Below are 23,427 nucleotides of genomic sequence, written 5' to 3' on the forward strand. Positions count from 1 at the left end.
TTGTGAACACAAATTCATATTGAGTACAGTTCCACATGCACTAAATTTCTTTTTCTTTAAATATTGGCACTAAACTCAGGTGTCATCAGATTAATCAGACATACTGATGTTCACACTATTCCAGCAGGACAATAGTAGAGAAGTGGATAAGGTCCCTGGAAATAACCAAAGGGATAAATGGATAGCACAACCTCAGTGATGGAACATTGTTTCCTGTACTCCACTGCACCTGCAACCCGTTCAACAATTATGAAGGGAGATTAACGAATGTGAAAACCCCTCATTGCTTCAACTGACTAGTGAGAAACAGAGGCTTGTGGAAACTATAGTATATTGATTTTGTTGAAGAGAGGCATTGCCAGTGTGGTGTAGATAGCACAGGACTGTGCAGTGTATGGGAACTGAAAGGTGTTGACTAGGGGATTAAAAACACAAAATGCTGGCAGAACTCAGCAGGCCAGACAGCATCTATGGGAGGAGGTAGTGACGACGTTTCGGGCCGAAACCCTTCATCAGGTGTGAAGTAACATGGGATGGTCGAGGGGGGATAAGAAGTTGGGGGAGGGATGAAGTACAGAGCTGGGAAGTGATAGGCTGGAGGGAAATAGGCTAGGGGGAAGGTGGAGAATTATGGGAAATAAAAGAGAAAGAAAGGTAGGGCTGGGGGGAGAGTATAGTGAGGGGGGGAAAAGAGAGAAAGAGAACCAGATTAAAATAATAGATAGGGATGGGGTAAAGGGGGGGCAGGGGTATCAACGGAGGTCTGTGAGTTGGATGTTCATGCCGGCAGGTAGGAGGCTACCTAGGCGGGAGATAAGATATTGCTCCATCGACCTGCGTGTGGCCTCATCTTGACGGTAGAGGAGGCCATGGACAGACATGTCGGAGTGGGAGTGGTCTGTGGAATTGAAGTGTGTGGCAACCGGGAGATCCCGCCACTGCTGGAGGACCGAGCGCCGGTGTTCGGTGAAACGGTCTCCCAGTCTGCGTCAGTTCTCCCCAATGTATAAATGGCCACATCGGGAGCACCGGATACAGTATATCACCCCAGTTGACTCGCAGGTGAAGTGGTGCCTCACCTGAAAGGACTGTCTGGGGCCTGGGATGGTGGTGAGGGAAGAAGTGTGGGGGCAGGTGTAGCACTTCTTCTGTTTGCAGGGTTGAGTGCTCGGAGGAGGTCGGTGGGGAGGGATGGGGGATAATGAATGGACAAGGGAGTCGCGTAGGGAGCGATCTCTGTGGAAAGCCGAGAGTGGGGGGGGGGGGGGGGGGAGAGGGGAAGATGTGGCTGTTGGTGAGATCATGTAGGAGGTGGCGGGAAGTTAGATTACACGTTGGATCTGTAGGCTGGTAGGGTGATAGGTGAGGACCAGGGAGACTCTATCCCTAGTGGGCTGGCAGGGGGATGGGCTGAGGGCAGAGGTGTGTGAAATGCGGGAGACGCAATGGAGGGCAGAGTTGATAGTGGACGAAGGGAAGCCCCTTTCTTTAAAAAAAGGAAGACATCTCCTTTGTCCTGGAATGAAAAGCCTCATCCTGAGAGCAGGTGTGGCGGAGGCGGAGGAATTGAGAGAAAGGGATAGCATTTTTGCAGAAGACAGGGGATTATTAGTATATAATGAAACAAATAGGAAGAACAATGAGAGAATTTTGCTGTTTCTTGATAAAGAACAGCCTCCCAATGAATAAAATGAATGCATGACATTGAAATATGTAATTACTGGGAAAGCAATTTTGTTAGGACTATCATTAGTTACGGAGGAATATATCTTGCCTTCAAATAGCAAACTCATGCTTTGATGTCAACTCGGATAGAATACACTGAAGTTTTGTAAATTAGGCTCAGAAAGATGTATGCTTTTAAATGTAAAAATGAGAAAAAAATTATCTTAAACAAATACAAGGCACTGAGGGTTTCAGCTAACAGCCTTTAGAGGGGAAACAATGGTACAGGCCTTGTTTCACATTCCTTTCACGGGGTTCTCAGGACACCTTGCAAGTCAACTACTTGGACACACCATATCTGGTAGATTGTATCCCACTGCGATTCATTGCCTTCAGGAGCAGAACAAATGGATTACACTCCTACATCAGTGGTAGCATACTCCTTTTCAACCAAAAGTTTGACACTTGCCCAGAGTTATCATACTAATTGACCATAGTCTAATCAAATAGTGGACCTAGCAGGAAAAGCTAAATAGTCTAATCTTCCTCCAGTGTAATACTGTGCAATACAGATACATACACACAGTGTTCATAAAAAAATGCTTTGAAAGAATACAGATTTCAAAAAAAATGTTTTGAGCGAGACTCCGCTTCAGTTGGAAGTTCAGCAACTCACCAGCAGGATCTCAATTGTTCCCAGGATGTACATGGCCCCAGCAAATGTTGTTCCCAGATAAAAGCACAGGCCCACAGCCCCTCCAAACTCTGGACCCAGGGACCTTGAAATCATATAGTAGGACCCTCCAGCTGCGAACAAAGGAAACAGAGATTATTTATTTATTTATTTATTGAGATATAGCATGGAATAGGCCCTTCTGGTCCTTAAGCCAATAATACCCCAATTTAATCCTAGCCTAATCATGGGACAATTTACAATAACCAATTAACCTACCAAGCGGTACGTCTTTGGACTGTGGGAGGAAACTGGAGCACCCAGAGGAAACCCACACAGTCACGGGGAGAACACAGAAACGGGAATTGAACCCCTGTCGCCTGAATTATAAAGCATTGCACTAACTACTGTGCTACTGTGTCTCCCTTTCAGAGACCTAAACAGCTTATGCAGAAACTCATGTAAACCTCCAAACTGGTTTATTGCATTTGAACAACATTCAAATGATACTCGGGCAGCTATATGGACAGGAAAGGTCCCATGGGGTGAACGCTGACAAGTAGCTCAAAATGGGAATCTTGGTAAAAATGAACGAGTTGGGCTGAAGGATCTGTTACCATGCTGTATGACTCTATGCTCACTCATTTGTTACTTCTTGGCCTTGTGATGTGCGTAGCAACTGAAGGGAAAGATCCTGGTGAAGGTCCAGAGGGTAAATTAACTAGAGGATGAAACTGATGAGAACAAAGAGGACCTGAATGAACATGAGGTTGAAATGGCTAACAGGAGGGAGCATAGCTTTAAGGTGCTTGGAACTGGGTACCGAGGGAATATCAGAAGTAGGCTTTTCCACAAAGAGTGGTGGGGATGTGGAATGCACTGTCAGGGATGGTGGTGTAAGCCGATACAAAAGGGTCTTTTGACAGCCTTTTAGATAGTTACATGGAGCTCAGGAAAACAGAGGGCAATGTGCTAGGGAAATTCTAGGCAGTCTCTGGAGTAGGTTACATGGTTGGTACAACATTATGGGCCAAAGGGCCTCTAATGTGCAGAAAATTTCTATGTTCTTACTTCTCTTCTAATATTTGTATATCTGTACACTTGTAATACTACTGTGACGCCATAATTTCCTTTGGGATCAGTAAAGTATCTATCTAATTCAATTCTGATTTTAAATTCCAATTAAAATTCTACACTGAGAATTAGATTCTTGATGGCTAATTGGTGGTCACTCACCAGGTTCTCAATCATGCAACTAATTGATTGGAGTTTCTAGTAACAATGAAGGCACACAAGAGTAAACTGACAAACTGCCATATTTATAACAAAAAATTACTTTTGAAATTGCCACATGGTTGTAATGTTGGAAATCTGGTATCCAAGTTGCACTGTTATAGTGAGTCAATTTACTTTGGTAGTGTTCTTTGAGGGATAAATATTCCTTTATGGGGACCTCTACAATTCAGTTTCAAAATATCACCATTTTGATCTTTTAGGTTCACAATTTGTTTTCTTTTGATAACTTCAAATTTGGTTCATCTCCTCTTATTTAGACTTTGCACAGACATTCCTTCTGTAATTTACGACCACCTTTGACTCCATCCCTGTTATTAACATTCAATCTCCACTATCTCCCATTGTTGTCTTTGTGTCTGCACCTCCTCTCTTATAAACACTGCTCCCCAACTTCCTCTACAGCTTAATTTTTTTTAAAAAAAATCTCAAATGTGTCTTGTGTTTCTCACCAAAAGTTATTAACCTTAAACACAAACCATCCACTGGGTCCATGGCAAATAGGCTGTTTGGATTCTGAACTGGCTTGCGCGTAGAAGACAGTGGATAGTGAATGAAGGGACTTATTTGAGCTGGACGTCTGTAGTTGGTGGTGATTCGCAGAGATCTGTGCTGGGACCTCTGCTGTTTGTGATGTACATAAATGACCAAGATGAAAATATAGATGGGTGGCTTAGCAAGTTTGCAGATGATTCCAAGACTGGTGTTGTTGTGGACAATGTAGACGACTGGCAAAGAAAACAACACATTATAGATCAGTTGCAGATATGGGCAGAGAAATAGCAATTGGAGGTTAACCCAGATAAACTGGAGGTGTTGCGCCTTGGTAGGGCAATTACAAGGAGTCAGAACACTTAAGGGCAAGACCTTGTTAAGGGTTTTGCCCTTAACAGTGTTGCTGAGCAGAGAGATCTTGGGGGTCCAAGTTCATAGCTCCATGAACGTGGCTACACAGGTTGATAGGGTGGGTAAGACTTATGGAATGTTTATATTTATTAGTCGAAAGCAGAAGTGAAGAGGCTATGTTACAACTTTATAAAACTCTGGTTAGGCCACATCTGGAGAATTGCATACAGTTCTGCGCACCCCCCCCCCCCCCCCACCACTGTAGGAAGGATGTTGAGGGTTTGGAGAGGGTGCAGAAGTGGCTTACCAGGATGTTGCCCGGTTTTGAGAGCATGAGCTATCATGAAAGGCTGGACAAACCGGGGTTGTTTTCTTTGGAGGGACAGAGGCTGAGGGGAGATCTGATATGAGTTTCATAAGATAATGAGAGGAGCAGACAGGAAGTTTCTTCTTCTGAGGATAGACATGTCTGATACCAGAGGGCATGTATTGAAAGTGGGAGCGGGTGGGCTCAAAGGGGATATGATGGGCAAGTTCTTTGTACTCAGGAGAGTGGTGGACGACTGGAAATAGGCTGCACACACAAAATGCTGGTGGAACACAGCAGGCCAGGCAGCATCTATAGGAAGAAGCACTGTTGACGTTTCGGGCCGAGACCCTTCGTCAGGACTCTCGGCCCGAAACGTCGACAATGCTTCTCCCTATAGATGCTGCCTGGCCTGCTGTTTCCCACCAGCATTTTGTGTATGTTGCTTGAATTTCCAACATCTGCAGATTTCCTCATGTTTGCCTTTGGAAATAGGCTGCCTGGTTTGGTGACAGAAGCCAATAAAGTAGTGGCTTTTGAAAGACATTTAGACAGGCATATCAATGTGACGAAGATAGGGGGATTAGTTTTTTGTGGGGCTTTGATTTACTTTTTAGCTGGTCTGGCACAACACAGTGGGCTGAAGAGCCTGTTCCTGTGTTGTACAATTCTAACTTCTATATTTATCCACCCTCAAATGCTATCGATTAATTTTGCATACAATTAATTTTGATTACCAGTTAATCTATTTTTTGATAACATTATTTGAGGGATAAATATTGGCAAGGACATTAGAAAGAATCACCCTTCAAGATGCAAAAGTGCAGTATTTCTATACTTGGTTTCTAAAAATACAAGTAGCAGTCTCCCTTTTCCTGCATCCCAGAACATTAGTGCACCAATTTTCCTCTTCGGAAAAATATTGTTATGCACATTTAAGCAAGGTTATTTGTCCTTTCTTTAATAACATCTAAAATGAAGGTTTGAGTAAACTAAAGGGCATGTAAATTTAGAAAATCTAATTGCTACTATGGTTTTACCCAAATTAAGGGAACTGTGTCTGACCATTGAACTGTTTGAACAATGCTAATGGCCATTTATACACAGGCTCAAAAGCTGATAACATCTGAGACGTATTTCCAAAATAAACACTCAATAAAAATCACTTAGCCAACAGGTGATACCACAACAGAAATAAGGTATTTATATTGTGTAAAATCCTTTTCATTACCTGGCACCACACCATTTGTTGCTATGGCACTCATCGATATTGCGGTTAGCAAGGTCTGTGGAGAAAAATCAGGTGAAAATTAACTTGACAGTAAGGAAAGATATACAGAAATCCTCAAGATTACCAGTCTTTGTTAATGTTGTCTCTAATGCATTGCTCTCTTTATAAAATAAAAGTAATAATGATTCTTATGGTACAAAGATAAACAATGAAACCAACTTTAATGAGTTTTAACTTAATTATTTTTGAGATATTTTGTGTCTGTGAACCAATCCCCAATACTGTTTGTTCATCTTTTGCATGGCACCTTAATGAAGATTTTCCATAAGTCCAAATACACCACATTCCCCCTTACTAATTTTTATACTTACAACTTTGAAAAATTATACTTGTCAAACACAATTTCCCTTTCCTAAATCTATATCGACTTTGCCTACTCCTTTCTTATTTTTTAAATGCTATTATCAATTCATTGATATTAGTGTCCAATATTTTTCCTACTTATGGCAGGATAACTCGTAGTTCCCCACTTGATTTCATTCCATTCTGAAATATTAGAGCTCTATTAGCAATCTACCAAATTATGAAAAACATTCTAGAAGCTATGGAATTTTGTAAGGCGGTAACCACTACATTCTCCATCTCCATTACCACTTCTTTTAAACACAAGGAAGAAAGGGATTCACTGGCTTGTCTTATTAATTACTTGTATACTTTTAAATTTCATTCAGCTTTTCACTCTAGACTTGTTGTTCTTCATTATGTTTATGAGGTTATCTGTATTTCACAAATTACTTGTTTTATTTCTCAGCCAATTTTCATTCCCCAACATAATTTTAACTGTTTCTTTCTGCAAAGGATCTACATTAAATTTTCTTAGTATTTCCTTTATAACAATCTACTTAAAGGGTTTTAAAATATTTTTATCTTACTTGGCAGTTTACTCTCGTATTCAATTTTCCCTATCCTTATTCAATTTTTTGATTCTCTTTTGTGAAGTTCTGAAAAGTTTCCAATCCTTAGGCCTACTCCTCTTTTTGGAAACATTAGAGTTTTTGTTTATTCCAATGCTAAAACTATGTTTTAATTTGTTATGTGCTACCTCTTTCTTGTTGCTGTCATTCTGTTTTATGCAGTTTCTCCATCTACCACAGCTAATTCATGCCTCAACATTATTGTTTTATTAATTTTGTGACCATGATGAACTGAACCAATTCAATTGCAGTCTTCATGTAAAACTCAACCACATTACACTCTTTCTGAAAGGCCCCTTAACTATCAGTATTCATTAACCTTTCTCACTGTGTAATATTTAATCTAAAATAGTCCACATCCTGACCTCTTACATTACTACAGTGATGTCCAGCATAAGCTCAAGAAAAAGCATTTCATTTTCCAATGAGGCATGTGACAACCCTCAGGAAATTATATTGAATTTAACTATTTCAGGTAAACCCCTTTCTCCCCATTTCCAACATTTGCTTTTTCTTTGCTTTAAACAGCCCAAGCCCTCACCAGCTCCTCAACTTACTGATCTGGACAGTCATCTCACATATACATTCCAGGAATTCAGCCTCCACACTATTACTTCAAACTTGGTTTGCTCATCTCTGTATAAATAGATTAAAATCCACAATGAGTAGTGTATTACTATTATCATATGCACCTCTCAGTGTTTGATTTACACTATGCTCTACATTACTACTGTTGTTTGGTTGCTACAGGCAACTCCTATCAGATGGGCTGAATGGCCTGTTTCTGTGCGGTAGTGCTCCATGACTCTATTTAAGGAAAATATTCTTTAACGCTGTGCCTAATTTAAGGGGGGGGGGGGGGGTGCCAATGCTTTGTTGAATTATTATCTGCAGGAAGTAAGGGAAAACATTTTAAAAAGGCTTTGAAGTCAACAGCACAGTTGAATTAATGGAATGCAATTGATTTATGATGCTACCTACTCTGACAGCTACCAGGATTTGTTAACATATTGTGTGTAACACTAATGAAAAAGTGTAACAGAACTTACATACTACTGTAGCATACAACAAAAACAGCTTTCTGATCTGAATTTGTGGTGTGAGGCTTCTTAAAGATGGCAAGTACTATTTGTTAGCAATTTAAAATACAATGGTTCCTATTTTCAGGGAACTCAATTATAAACCAGTTTTGCAAATCAATTTAAATTTTTGGCTGATTGCAGGACAAAGTCACCCCCAGTCCCAAATCACAGCACAGCAATACCAAACCTTTATACTTGATACTTAAATTTTACAGTACAGTTATCATATCCTTATGGTTTATACCAAGCCCTGATCAACAGGACTCAAATTTGATCACCAGGATCTGCATCCAGTATAAACAAATATTAAAATCCTTACTGGTTTTACTACACAATTGACAGTTGTTCCCAGGACATTAACTGGGAATTATACATAAATATTTACAGCGCCTATATAAACCATATATCCACCCACCCTTGGAAGTTTTCATGTTTTATTGTTTTACAACATTGAATCACATTGGATTTAATTTGGCTTTTTTTTGACACTGATCAACAGAAAAGGACTCTTGTGTAAAGTGAAAGCAATTCTCTACAAAGAGATCTAAATTAATTAAAATATAAAAACACAAAGTAATTGATTGCATAATTATTCACTCCCTTCAAGTTAGCATTTAGTAGATGCACCTTTGGCAGTAATTACAGCCTCGATTCTGTGTGGATGGGACTCGATCAGCTTTACACATCTGGACACTGAAAATTTTCCCCACTCTTCCTTACAAAACTGCTCAAGCTCTGTCAGATTGCATGGGGATCGTGACTGAACAGTCCTTTTCAAGTCCAGCCTCAAATTCTCCATTGGATTGAGGTCTGGATTCTGACGTGGCCACTCCAGGACATTAACTTTGCTGTTTTTAAACCATTCCTATGTAGCTTTAGCTTTTTGCTTGGGGTCATTGTCTTGCTGGAAAACAAATCTTCTCCTAAGTCATGGTCTGCATCAAGTTTTCCTCCAGGATTTCCCTGTAGTTTGCTGCATTCATTTTACTCTCTACCTTCTCAAGCCTTCCAGGGCCTGCTGTAATGAAGCATCCCTACAGCATGATCCAGCCACCACCATGCTTCACGGAGGGGATAGTGTGTTTCTGATGATGTGCAGTATTTTGCTTACGCCAAACATAGCATTTAGTCTGATGGCTAAAAAGCTCAATTTTGGTTTCATCAGACTATTGGTTTCAGCTGACTTCAGAATCTCCTACTTGCCTTCTGGCCAGGATTTCATGTTAATTTTTTTTTAACCAACAGTGGTTTTCTCTTTGCCACTAATTCATAAAGCTTCGACTGGTGAGTTACCCACGCAACAGTTGGTGCATGCACAGTCTCTCCCATCTCAGCCACTGAAGCTTGTAACTCCTCCAGAGTTGTCATAGGTTTCTTGGTGGCCTCCCTCACTAGCCCCTCCTTGCACAGTCACTCAGTTTTTGAGGACAGCCTGCTCTAGGCAGATTCACATCTGTGCCATATTCCTTCCATTTCTTAATGATTGATTTAAGTGTATACCAAGGGATATTCAGTGATTTGGAAATTTTCTTGTATCCATCTCCTACCTTGTGCTTTTCAAAATCCTTTTCGCAGAGTTGCTTGGAATGTTCTTTTGTTTTCGGGGTCTAGTATTTGCCAAGAAACTCAACAGCAGTTTTTCTTGGCAAGTGTATTGTTACTGCCTTCAATCGAAACACCTTGTCTACACACAGGTCTCCAAAAACAGATCTCCATTTAACTAATTATAGGACTTCTAAAAACCAATTGGCTGCACCAGTTATTAAAGGGGGACAGGGGTGAATACTTAAGCAATCAATTATTTTGTGTTTTATACTTGTAATTAATTTAGACCACTTTGCAGAGATCTGTTTTCACTTTGACATGAAAGAGTCTATTTCTGTTGGTGTCAGAAACGCCAAATTAACCTATTGTATTCAGTATTGTAAAACAGTAAACCACAAAGACTTCCGGGGGTGGGGGGAATACTTTTATAGGCACAAGATAATCTTCCATGCAGGGTGCATTCAGCCAAAAACTTAATCTTAATCACAGATATTCTCCAACTTTTTTCACTTTTTGTACTTAATAGTGAAATTTATTTATAAGACTGCACTTCCATTTATCAGAGTAATTATTCCCTTCAAAACTAATTACCTAAAGCTCAAGGTGATTTAGAAAATGAATTTTCTAAAATTTTCTAAAATTTCAGTAGCTTTTGACTTACACAAGTACAGCACATGAAGACAATCCAGAAAGATCCAAAGATTCCTGCAGCACCCACAATCCATGTCAAGCGCAGAAACAAGATAACTCCCAGAATATTCTGTAGACATGGTAGATAGACACCTATAAAAGTACCCATTCGAGGAGCCTGCAAGAGAATGATAACTGCATTAGGCCTTTTGCTGAAAGGAAAATATAAAGCAACAAACAGCATCAACATCACAGCAGTTTTGGAGAAGACACAGGACTCAGTTTCCTGCGCTGAACAAAGCCACGGTTACCCCAACTAACATGAATGTCAAATAAAAATTCCTGTATTGAAGCAAAATAACTTGTCATAGAGGCAATTGAGGGTGATGTATGAAGTTTACTTGCTTTAAAGTGCTCAGGGTGCTGCTGAGATTACTCAAAGGAACATAAGATACACAGTGAAATGTACATTTATATCCTATCTTTCAGGTCAGCAGATGCTGGTCTTTACAGCAACAAAGATCTTTTGAAACAATCACAAATCATATTGTAAACACAGAAGTCAATGAACATTCAGCAACATCACACAAATAACAGTGAAATGATGACTAGATTAACGCTCCTCCCCACCCCAACTCCAAATCTTGACTCAATTTAAATTTATTTATTGTGATACAGAGCAGAATAGACCCTGCTTATTCAGTCAGGGTCAGTCACACTGCCTGGCAATCCCCTGATTTAATCTGAGCCTAAACACTGGACAATTTACAATGACCAATTAACCTACCGACTTGTACGTCTTTGGATTGTGGAAGGAAAAACCTCACGTGGTCATGGGGAGAACATCCTTACAGGCAGCAGTAGGAACGAAACCTGGGTTGCTTCTACTGTAAAGTGTTGGGCTAACCACCATAATATCATGGTGCACTAATTAATAGAATTAAAATCAGATGGACCATACCGGGGGTCGGCAACCCGCGGCTCTGGAGCCACATGTGGCTCTTTTATGTCTGTGCTGCGGCTCCCTGTTGCTTTGAGAAATAATTAGTTGTGGCGACCCTTTTCCTGGCACATCCGAACCGACTCACAATTAGATAGCCTACGGGGGTTTGCGAGCACAGAGCTTTGGAGCCTCTGCGCCATGGGGGCAGGTTGAGTGAGGCTTAAAAGTGAGGCTGAAGATTTCGAATAAAGTTTGTCCTTCGACTGCAGTTACCGACTCCGTGTCGTAATTTTAGCGCTGCGTGTAGCACACCGCTACATGGTCAGTATTTAATTAAAATGTATTTTATGTTAGTTTGTTAGTTTTTGAAATGTAAATCTAAATTTGAAGATTATGGTGATCTTGTACAATCTAAATAAGACGTTGTGGCGACCCATTTCCTGACACATCCGAACCGGCTCACAATTAGCCAGCGTTCAGGCTAAGGGAGATAGCCTACGGGGGTTTGTGAGTACGTGTCTTTTGCAGCATCCGCGCCCATGGGGGGCGGGTTGAGGGAGGCTTAAAAGCAAGGCTGTTTAGTTCGAATAAAGCTATCTTTGACTGCAGTTTACTGACTGCGTGTAGCACACCGCTACAACGTGTTTTTATCACTGGCTGTCCAGAGGGGAGGTGCTGAAACGCTTTGTCGCGTGTCTGGAAGAAGTGAAAACTTTCCTGGGCAGCAAAGGGCTCACCTTTCCTGAGCTGGAACAGCCAGAGTGGCTGGAAAAGCTACACTTCATGGTAGACATGACAGCGCACCTGAACACGCTGAACACAGCTCTTCAACGGGGTAAGGACGTACAGCCCTGCACATGTTGGAGGATGTTTTGGCATTCGAGCGCAAGTTGACGTTGCTTGCCAGAGATTTACAGAAAGGCACATTGTCTCACTTCCCCAATTTGAGAGAGTTCAAACAAGGTCACGACTTGATAAATTCGGAGTATTTACATTCTGCAATCATCGCAATGCAAACATCGTTTGGGAAACGCTTCTGTGAGTTCAGAGAGGAAAAAAGCACATTATCCTTCCCGGTCACTCCCCTAAGCATCGATCCATCCCTACTGAATACGACTGCATTGGCAGGTGTGAGTCAATCTGAACAAGGATGATAAATATTTTAATTGCCTATTATTTTGCGTATATTCATATGTTTTCATTGTTCAGTGAAATAGTCCTTTTATTTTTCAGGTTGACAGCTGGCTGACGTTATTTTTGGTTTGCTGCTGGCGGCAAATTTAAGTTTGGCGTTTTTCATAAATACAAGAAGGACTCAAATAGACGTTGAGTATTTTACTTAAAAGTAACCTTCAACCCAACGTCTTTTTTTCGGAGGTCAAAATGTTTTTGTTGCATGCAGAAATGTAATTTCGTTTTCTCTGCAGGAGTTCATCAATTTCATAAATGCAACACATTATAGTTTGTTTATACATAGCATAAAGGCAAAACAAAACGTTGTATGCAGTGTTATTTCATTTTAAATGTCAAACAGGTTTTGCGGCTCCCAGTGTTTTCTTTTCTGTGGGAAACGGGTCCAAGTGGCTCTTTCAGTGGTAAAGGTTGCTGACCCCTGGACTATACAATGGACATGCAAGAAGGTTGTCCCAAACTCCCTCCATGGACATTTGCTTAAAGTCTAAAGTTGTTAATCCTCTGATTTGCTCTTCTGCACCCTCATTCATCTGCTTTTGGTAATGCAACATCTTAGCCTCTGCATTTTTCCCAGAGCTTGGGAGGAAGCATTTCTTCTTTCAGTTTAAAAAAAAATATTTTCCAAACATTGCATGAAAAAAGTAGCAGACACTACAACTTAACTCTCTAATGTCTCAGTGTCCACTACTTCAAACCCTTGTGAATCACAAGAGGGCATTTTAAAAGCTGTTCCATGCATGCTAAGTATTGCAGCAATGAAAATGGGACAAATCACAAATCTTATTTTAAACACGACGATAGAAGAAATAAAAAGTATGACTTGAAAAATATAAACGTAAAGAAAACTTCTTCTAGATGATCATCAAAAATTCTGCCTATTAAATTGCAAGTTGTACAATGTTTAAACATCTTTTAAAGCGGAAAGTTTCCCATTCTGCTTGCGTAAATAACCTTTCATATCTATAGTATTACTCAGTGGCCACTGAGTGTACATTTGTGGTCTTCTGTTACTGTAGTCTATCCATTTCAAGTTTCGACATGTTCAGCATTCTGCTTGTTGATGCTCTTCTGCACACCACAGTTGTAACATGTACTTATTTGACCTACTGCTGCCTTCGGGTTTGCTTGAACCAGCCTGGCCATTCTCCTGTGACTTCTTTCATTAACAATGATTTTCAATCACAGAACTGCTGCTGTGGACTTTTTAAAAAAAATCTCAGTTGTGTGTGAAAATCCAAGGAGGACAGTAGTTTCAGATACTCAATCCCACCTGCCTGGCACCAACGAACATTTCATGGTCAAAATCACTTAGACAACATTCTTCCCTATTCTGATGTTTGGTCTGAGCAACTACTGAACCTCTTGACCATGTCTGCAAGCTTTTATGCATTGAGTTGCTGCTACATGATTGGCTATTTAGATATTTGCTTTAACAAATAGATGTACAGGCGTACCAAATAGAGTGGATTCTGCACTCTTACTTGCATCAGAGTCCAGATGTTTGCTATTGGAATTCATCATAACTAAATCCTCAGATACATCCAGCTCTTTCCGTGTGGATATTTTATTGTGATAAATGGGCCTTAGCACTAATTAGATAACAGCAAACCACTCTGACACCCCTTGGCTTTCATCCATGTCTTTTGACAAGTATTTCGACCGGTGGATGCCTAATATTCTATCGATAGCAAAGATGATTTGAACAGGTTGCCAAGTACTGTACATGATTTCAATACAAACAACTTGTATCTGCAGCCTTCAACTGCTGGAGAATGGTGGTGAGGGGGTCGACAGGAGTGAGATAGATTGGCAGTGTAATGTATGAACCTATTTCTTTTAGAGCAATGACCTCCCTCCCCAACCCCCCATTAGTACTGCATATTGAACTGTTGTATACACATGCACATTGCTCTTGCTGAAATGTGAATGCACCAGTTAAGGGCATCTCCTGCATTCGTGCTTTTTTAAAATTAATACGTAGTTGTGCACAGACACAGCAAATTCGCAAAGACTACGAGAATGTCAGAGAATATCACCAACTGCACTAACATTTACAGGATGAAACTAGAATTAAACAGCACGAGAAGGCCATCACAGACGCTAACAAACGTGTGGGTAACAGTGAAAGCCGCACTGAATTTAAAGTGAAAATGACGTGGCAATGGCGAATTTGATGGAGTTGTTGAAGGCAGGGAGTCATATATTGACAGGGTCGAACTGGATTGAAAGTGAACAATGTGGAGGGTCTAAAGCAGAGGTCGGCAACCTGCGGCTCCAGAGCCGCATGCGGCTCTTTGATCTCTGTGATGCAGCTCCCCGTGGTTTGTTAGTTTTTGAAATGTAATTCAAAATTTGAAGATTATGGTGATCTTGTACAATCTAAAAACTTTGTGGAGACCCCATTTCCTGGCACATCTGAACCAGCTCACAATTAGCCACCGTTCCGGCTAAGGGAGATAGCCTACGGGGGTTTGTGAGTACGTGTCTTTTGGAGCATCCGCGCCCACGGGGACGGATTGAGGGAGGCTTTAAAGCAAGGCTGTTTAGTTCGAATAAAGCTACCTTTGACTGCAGTGTCTTTATTTTAGCGCTGCGTGTAGCACACCACAACGTGTTTTTTATCGCTAGTAACATACATCACCACTGCCAATGCCTGACACCTGCCAGTGCGCGCTTTCTTTTAATTCTTCGATCCAAGGTAGGCTAACTATGGAGTAACCTTCAACCCAATGTCTTTTTTTCCAGAGTTCAAAATGTTTTTGTTGCATGCAGAAATGTAATTTCGTTTTCTCTGCAGGAGTTCATCAATTTCATAAATGCAACACATTATAGTTTGTTTATACATAGCATAAAGGCAAAAAAAAACCGTTGTATGCAGTGTTATTTCATTTTAAATATCAAACGGGTTTTGTGGCTCCCAGTGTTTTCTTTTCTGTGGGAAATGGGTCCATATTGGCTCTTTCAGTGGTAAACATTGCCGACCCCTGGTCTAAAGAAAGCCCCTTCTTAGCTTGATAGGTGCAAGAATGTACAGTTGTTTACACAACCCCTGAAAAGCCAGCAAGCAAAATATTTGAGGAAATTGTTACAATTTTACAAAAGGAACCAGTCAAAAGATGAAGGCTTTTCTGAATACAGTGCAGAACTGTGCAAACTTTCCCAGTACTGTGACTTCAAAGATGGACTTTCTAATGCAAAAAGGGACAGGCTTGTATGTGGTATGCAGTCAAAGCACTCGAAGGAAACTACTGTCTGAAAGAGATCTAACAATAGAATGGGCATTGACCATTGCAATATCATTAGGGATTGCAGCAAAGAATGCAGAACTACAGAAAAGGAGGTTAGAAAGCGAAATGCACAAAACGTCCCTGAATGGTGCAAAATGTCAAAATGTTATTGATTTGGCAAATCCTTCCATGATGTAAATGACTGTTGGTTCAAAAAAAGTCGGCAGAAAATGTTACAGACAAGGTCACGTAGAGAGAATGTGCAAGGCAGACAGAAAGCACCAATGAACAAGTGGTAAGTCTCAAACACAGAACTAAGCAAATGCATAAAGTTACTGAACGTAAAACAAAATCAGATAACATTGAGTATGACAAAGGTGAATTGTCATGCCTAGAACTGCATAGTATTACTAAAGCTGATCACAAAATCATACGGATTAAAAATAAAAATGGTGCTGGATACAGGGTCAGCTTTGACCACAATTCCAGTGGCTGACTACAGCAGACTGTTTTCCAAGATACCATTAGAGAAGATCTCAGTGATGCTAAAGGTTTACACAGGTGAAAAAGTGCCTCCCAAAGGCAAACTTAAAGTAGATGTGACGTATGGACGCCAAGCACAACAGTTAGAGCTTTACGTATTGAAAAGTGGAGGGCCGGCACTTTTCAGATGTGAATGGTTGAGAAAAATCCAACTAGACCGACACATCAACAGGCAACAGCAGCCCAAACGGCAGCACTAGCCAGATACTGGCACTGCTGCTTAATGCTAATCAGATGGTGTTTGAGAAGGGGATTGGTAAATTCAAATGCATGAAGGCCAAAGTTGAACTGGATGAAACAGGAACACCAAGATTTCATAAAGCATATCCAGTGGCTTATGCACTACGTCCTAAAGTGGATGCTGAACTGCAGAGCTTGGAGGCATCCGGAATTCTCTCCAAGGTTCAGTGGAGTGATTGGGCAATGTCCATTGTCCTGGTGATCAAGAAAGGGATTACCGGGGCCATTCGTATACGTGGGGATTTCAGGATGATCATCAATGAGGTGCTGTGTACTCTGCAGTATCCCCTGCCACAAATAGAAGACACTTTTGCATCTTTGGCAGGCGGGCAGAGGTTTTCAAAGATTGACTTGTCATAAGCCCATCTGTAAATGGAGATTAAGGAGTCAAGCAGAAGGTCCTCACAACCAACACTCACAATGGATTGTTCCAGTATAAATGTCTCGCCTTTGGCATCACATCACCTTCAGCAATTTGGCAAACAGCAATGAACCAAGTACTCCAAGATATCCCAGGCAAAAAATGATGAAGAGCAACTCCAGAACCTTGGTAAAGTGCTTACTAGGCTGAGCAAGAATGGTCTGTGCACAAAGAGAAAGAAATGTGAGCTTTTTAAGAATGAAATCTCATACTGTGGACATGTCATTGACAAGCATGGCTTACATAAGTACGAGAGAAGATTGAAACAGTGCTACAGATGCCCAGACCGAAAAATGTGTCACAACTCAGGTCATACTTGGGCCTCGTAAACTACTACAGGTCCACAATCCCTTATCCGAAATTCTGAAATCCAAAAAAGCTCCGAAAACCTAAGTCGTTTCCGCCAACAGCTGATGTCACTCAGGTGTGACATGGCGGCACCAGCAAAGGCCGCCAGACGTCAGTTGTGGCTCACCGCTCGTACTGGTTACACGTGCATTTGATGTTCTTTTGTGCTCACTGTTGACTTTGTGCTTAATTACATTGTGAAAATGTCAAAAAGAGCTGCAAATACCCCTATGGGTAACAATGAGAGAAAGAGAAGGAAGCATCTATCGTTATCAATAACGCAGAAAGTGGAGTTATTGCAGAAGCTTAATCGTGGTGTGTGTGCGGTGTCTTACTGAAGAATATGGTGTTGGAACTACCACTGTATATGATTTAAAGAAACAGAAAGACAAGTTACTGAAGTTTTATAGTGACAGTGACGTTCTATATTTATTCCAATAAGTCATTTACCATGTGTTTAATTCGGTTCATTTGAAGCTGTATATTTTTATGTTTTATTGAATGTTTTTGTTGGAAATAAAATATTTTTCTTGTCATTATTCATTAAACAATACAGTATAACAACTATTTACATTGCATTAGGTATTATAAGTAATCTAGAGATGATTTAAAGTATACGGGAGGACATGTGTAGGTCTGGAGCTCCGCCGGGTCCTGAAGTCCACCCGCACCCGCACTGAGACAGGTTAAATAAGGGTCTTGCGCATACGTGTTTTCTGGTATCTGTGGGGGGGGGGGGGGTGTCCCGGAACCAATAAGGAGGGATTCTGAAATCTGAAAAATTCTGAATTCCGAAATGCAACTGGCCCCAAGGATTTCCAATAAGGGATTGTGGACCTGTATCACAATTTTCTCCCAAATCTTGCTACACTGCTGCATCCATTGAATGCAGTGTTCCAGGCAGGAGCAAAGTGGAAATAGTCAGAAAGATAGGGAAGAGCATTCAAGTAAACAAAGAGAAGAAATAACATCCAATGAACTGCTCACTCATTATGACCCATCACTGCCCATCAGACTGGCGTGCAAAAACATCCCCTTATGGCATTGGAGCTGTTTTGTCACACATTATGAAAAGATGGATCTCAACACCAATGCTTTGATGCTTCAAGACAAACGCAGAGCGCAACTACACATGGTTTGACCGAGAGACCCTTCGTCCAGTATGGAGAATAAAGAAATTCCACCACTACCTTAATGGGCAAAAGTCTGCGCAGGTGACAGATCACCAGCCCCTTGTATCCATTTTTAATTTCAAGAAGGGAATTCCAGTGATAACTGCTACCCGGTTACAACATTGGTCTCTACTTTTAGGGGCCCACACTTATGACACAGAGTTCAAGGGTACCAAACAACACAGCAATGCTGATGGCTTGTCATGACTTCCACTATTGGCAACTGAAGAATAAAAGTCTTCATACTGTGATCCACCAGAAGTGTTCCACACCACACTGGTGGACCAGTTGCCGGAAACAAATTCTTAAATATAATGGGAAACAAGGAATTATCACAAGTCTATGAAATCACCATGCAAGGGTGGTCAGCTCATGGTAACCCCACGTTCCTAGAGAGACAACTGTTGGTATGTCAAAGAATGTTGATGTGTGGATCTTGTGTTGTGGTTCCCTCTAAATTGTATGCCATAGTGCTAGAAAATCTGCATGAAGGGCACCTAAGTACAGTCAAGATGAAGAGTCTCACCCGGAACTACATGTGGTGCTTAGGAATCGATAAACAGATTGAAGATTTGGCCAAGAGCTGTTCAGGATGCCAAAAAGTTCAAAATACATCACCACAGGCACCATTACAGCCATGGGATCTGCTGTCGTCACCATGGCAAAGAGTACATAATCAATTTTGCTGGGCCATTAATGGACTCCATGTTTCTGTTTGCTGTGGATGCTCATTCGAAGTGGCTGGAGGCTACACGAATGAATTCAACCATGTCAGTGAAGATTGTTTCTACTCTGAGCACTATTTTTGTCAGAAGTGGCTTACCAGAACAGACCACAATACACGTCAGAGAATTGTGACTGTTCATGAAGAAAAATGGCATCAGACATTTCAAGTCAGCTCCTCACCACCCAGCAACAAATGGGTTAGTTGAGAGATTTATCCAAATTTCAAGTCATCCATTAAAGCGATGGACAAGGAGGACATTTCACTACCGCACAAGGCATACAACTTCTTTTTTGTGTATCGGAACTCTGTTCATGTGACAACAAATCAAACACCTGCAATGCTATTTGTGAGCAAGAATCTGAGACCTTACACAGACCTCCTGAAACCAGACCTTCAGAGGGGAGTACAGAATAAACAGTTCAGCCAGTTGCTAAGTGAAGCAGCAAGCAGCTTTGAGATAGAACAGGAAGTCCACACACATGATTACCAAGAAGATAAGTGGATGCCTGGCAGGAGAGCTACAAGAACTGGACCACTGATGTAGACAGTGCATGTTGGAGATCCGACATGGAGACATCATGTGGATCAGATACGGGATGCTCAACCAAAGTACACACCTGAGTTGACTTCATCCAACAAGACGGACACATTATAATCACCACACCTAACTCTCAGTGATGATGTCAGTTGTGACAGCAGTGTGATACCAGAAACTGAGAAGATTGTCTTAGACAAGATACCTACTAACCCTGATAATTCTACAGGTCCAGAGGTGCTTTGAGAATGTTATTGTTGTCAAGACACCTGCCAAACCTGATGTCACTTCATAGGTCCAGAGGTACGATCCTGAAAAAAAGAGCGCCACCCAAAGGACTGAACCTTTAGAAATGTGAAGTTAGTTTTGAACTTTTATTGTGAAAGCATGCTTACTTGGAATATGGTTTGTGAAAGGGAAATTGATTATTTTGTACATATACTGTTCTCTTTAATCTAAAGGGGGAGAAAGTGTAATGCATAAAGCCAATTTCTTTTACAACAGTGACCCCCCCCCCCCCAGCCCAGCACTATGTATTGATCTGTTGTCTGAGCATGTGCAATGACTTGTTGTCTACGCATGCACATTGTTCACTCGCTGCATTGTGAACACACCAGTTAAAGCCATCTTCCAGGTGGGTGCTTTTATTTATTTGATGAGTAGTTGTGCACAGACACATTAGGCTGGTTGAATGGTGTTGGACTCAACGTCAGCAAAACCAAGGAATTGGTTGTGAACTTCATAAAGGGGAAGCTGGGAGAACACACATCAATCCTGATTGAGGGGTGAGCAGCTCCATCTTCCTGGGCATCAACATCTCAGAGAATCTATCCTGGGCACAAGTGCAATTATGAAGGTACACCAGCAGCTATACTTCATTAAGAGTTTGAGGCAATTAGGTATATCACCTGTTACAAATGCAGCAGCAATAAATATAAAACTGAGCCAGGGTTTAAAACCAATCCTGAGATTTATTGCCCTCTGCTCAAGACTTAGAAAAGTAAAAAAACGACTAACTTAACCAGAAGTAATGATGAATCTGCTGATCCCACAGCCGAGAGATGCCTTATTCGAAGAAATCATGAGGAAATAAAAGGAACTGACCTTTTGACTGGAGGGTGGTCACTGCACAAACCTTCCCCACCTTGCAGGGGTTTAACATGTAGATGTGCTCAGTGGTAGGAAGGGCTTTACCCGTGATGGACTGGGCTGTGTCTACTATTATCCCTGATGAGGACTCTCTCACGGATCTCCAGATTCCTCCTCGTCATGTCAATAATCAGTTCTTTGATCTTGCTGACATTGAGTAAAAGGTTGTTGTTACGGCACCACTCGGCCAGATTTTCAATCTCCCTCCGATATGCTGATTCTTCACCATCTTTGATTCAGCCTACAACAGTGGTGTCATTAGCAAACTTGAATACGGCATTGCAGCTGTGTTTTGTCACATAGTCATAAGTGTAAAGCAAGTAGAACAGGGGGCTGATGGTGTGGTTGATAAACAGCATCCTAATGTATGTTCCCTTGCTGTCCCAATGTTTGAGGGATTGAGTGAAGAGCCAATAAGATGGCATCTGTAGTGGACCTGTTGCTTTGGTAGGCAAACTAGAGTGGATCCAAGTCACTTCTCAGGCAGAAGTTGATATGTTTCATCTCCAACCTCTCAAAACACTACACTGAATGCAGTAAGTGGTACTGGATGATAGTCATTGAGGCAGGTTACCACATTCGTTAGGCACAGGTATAATTGAAGCCTGTTTGAAGCAGGTAGGCACCACAGACTGCCAAAATGAGAGGTTAAAGATCTCAGTGAACACTCCACTGAACAGATTCCACTGTATATTTAGAACAATTTATTTTTGATAGTTCTTTATCACTTACTATACATAGCTTGGTTTCTTGGTAGCAGTGAAACAGACATGTTTTGTTATGGAGAAGTCAAATGTAGATAATTTTTCTCCACTGAGCCAAGACTGTACATCATGCTCATAACAATGTTGGTACACAAGATACCAGAAGTGAAAACACAACTGCTGTTGTACTTGTGCAATTCATCAGGCTGTGTAGAAACCAAGAGGAAGGATGTCAGACAGGTCAACAATGGACACTCCGAAGGGAATAAACAGATTAATCAATCTACTATTTCACAAAAACAATTCTGTATTTACATGGCAATAAGAGATCTCTGAAAGAGGAATACTGAGTGAGAGGAGGTACAATCACATCTTTAAGTGGCCACTGTAGAAAATATGTATTTACCAATAATATTATAATAGGAGACAGCAGTTCTAGTTTGTTCTGAACACAGATTTTAAATTTAAACTTAAGTTGGCTAATAGCCACACAAAAAAGCCCTATGAAATTCTAATTTTAAGATGCTGGTAATAGTCAGCAAATGCTGAACAGAAATGTTACCTATTTCTGTCTCTAAAGATACCGATAAACCTGCTGAATATTTATAGTATTTTCTGTTTTTTAATTTCAGATTTCCAGCATTTTTTGACTTTTTAAATATTCTAAGTTCAGTGCCAACCTCTGTCCATCAGAGGAGGCTGCTGCACAAACAAAAGCTTTTAAATTCATTATGTAGAACTTTAAGTATTTTAATTTGATGCTATCACTGCTTCACCAATAAACCAGATTCTGCATGCCTCACTTCATCTGCTGATGAAACCATTAGGCTTGGCACAGACCTTTATATTCTTTCTACCTCGCCTGACATTTTGAGCATCTTTAAACTTGCTTTACTCTTTTCCTTGATCCGACACATCATATTTGTTTTTAATTTTCCTATCTATGGATGCTGTCAAACTTACTTAGCATTTCCAGTGATTTATGTTTATTTTCATTGATCCATTTGCTGTTGTTGTTCAGTCATTCAGTTGAGTTTGACTTTTTGTGACCTCATGGACCATAAGGTCCATAGGGTTTTCATGGCAAGATATGGAAGTAGGTTGCCAGGCCTTTCTTCTGTGCAGATACTGCTGCTGTCCAGGTTGGGACCCGGCTGGGTTTCAACTCAGGACCATCTGCTTTAAAGTCCACTGCACCACCAGCTGGGAGTTACCATTACCTCCACGCTAATTGACTTCTATCAGTTCCTAGTTAAATTATGTCTCAAAATGTTGTTGTTCATCTCCCCAAGACCTGAAATTTTCCTATATAATCAGAATCAAATTTAATATCACTGGCATACGTCATGAAATTTGTAAACTTTGCGGCAGCGGTACAATGCAACACACAATAATACAGAGAAAATGTAAATTAAAGTATACGTATATAGTTAAGTTAAAAATAGTGCAAAAATAGAAATAATATTTCTGAGGTAGAATGAGGAAGTATTCATGGGCTCAATGTCTATTTCGCAATCGGATGGCAGAGGAGAAGAAGCTTTTCCTGAATCATTGACTGTGTACCTTCAGGCTTCTGTACTTCCTTCCTGACGGTAACAATGAGAAGAATGCATGTCCTGGGTGATGGGAGTCCTTAATAATAGATGCCGCCTCTCTGAGGCATAGCTCCTTGAAGATGTCTTAGATACTACTTTCTGTAGCTTCTTTTGATCCTGTGCAGTAGACCCTCCCCCACCACCCTACCAGATGGTGATGCAGCCCGTCGGAATGCTCCCCATAGTACATCTGAAGATGTTCTTGAGTGTTTTAGGTGACAAACAAATCTCCTCAAACTCCTAATGGAACATAGTCACTATCTTGTCTTGTTTATTGCTGCATCGATATGTTGGGACCAAATTAGGTCCTCAGAGATCCTGACACCCAGGAATTTGAAATTCCTCACTCTCTCCACTTCATGATCCCTCTATGAGAATTAGTT

General features: G+C 40.9%; 1 protein-coding gene across 4 annotated transcripts in view; it reads right to left on the reverse strand.

The window, feature by feature from the left end:
* LOC132378433 (solute carrier family 12 member 7-like) overlaps positions 1 to 23,427 on the reverse strand; it is a 264,974-nt gene that overhangs the window by 73,105 nt on the left and 168,442 nt on the right. For all 4 annotated transcript variants that reach the window (XM_059945350.1, XM_059945348.1, XM_059945349.1 and 1 more), the window contains exons 4-6: positions 10,278 to 10,424; positions 6,016 to 6,070; positions 2,342 to 2,472 (exon numbers count right to left, since the gene is read on the reverse strand). In XM_059945350.1, the coding sequence (XP_059801333.1) occupies positions 2,342 to 2,472; positions 6,016 to 6,070; positions 10,278 to 10,424 (333 nt within the window). The remainder of the gene's footprint in view (positions 1 to 2,341; positions 2,473 to 6,015; positions 6,071 to 10,277; positions 10,425 to 23,427) is intronic.

This window comes from Hypanus sabinus, chromosome 20, assembly GCF_030144855.1.
Source record: "Hypanus sabinus isolate sHypSab1 chromosome 20, sHypSab1.hap1, whole genome shotgun sequence".
Lineage (NCBI taxonomy): Eukaryota > Metazoa > Chordata > Chondrichthyes > Myliobatiformes > Dasyatidae > Hypanus > Hypanus sabinus.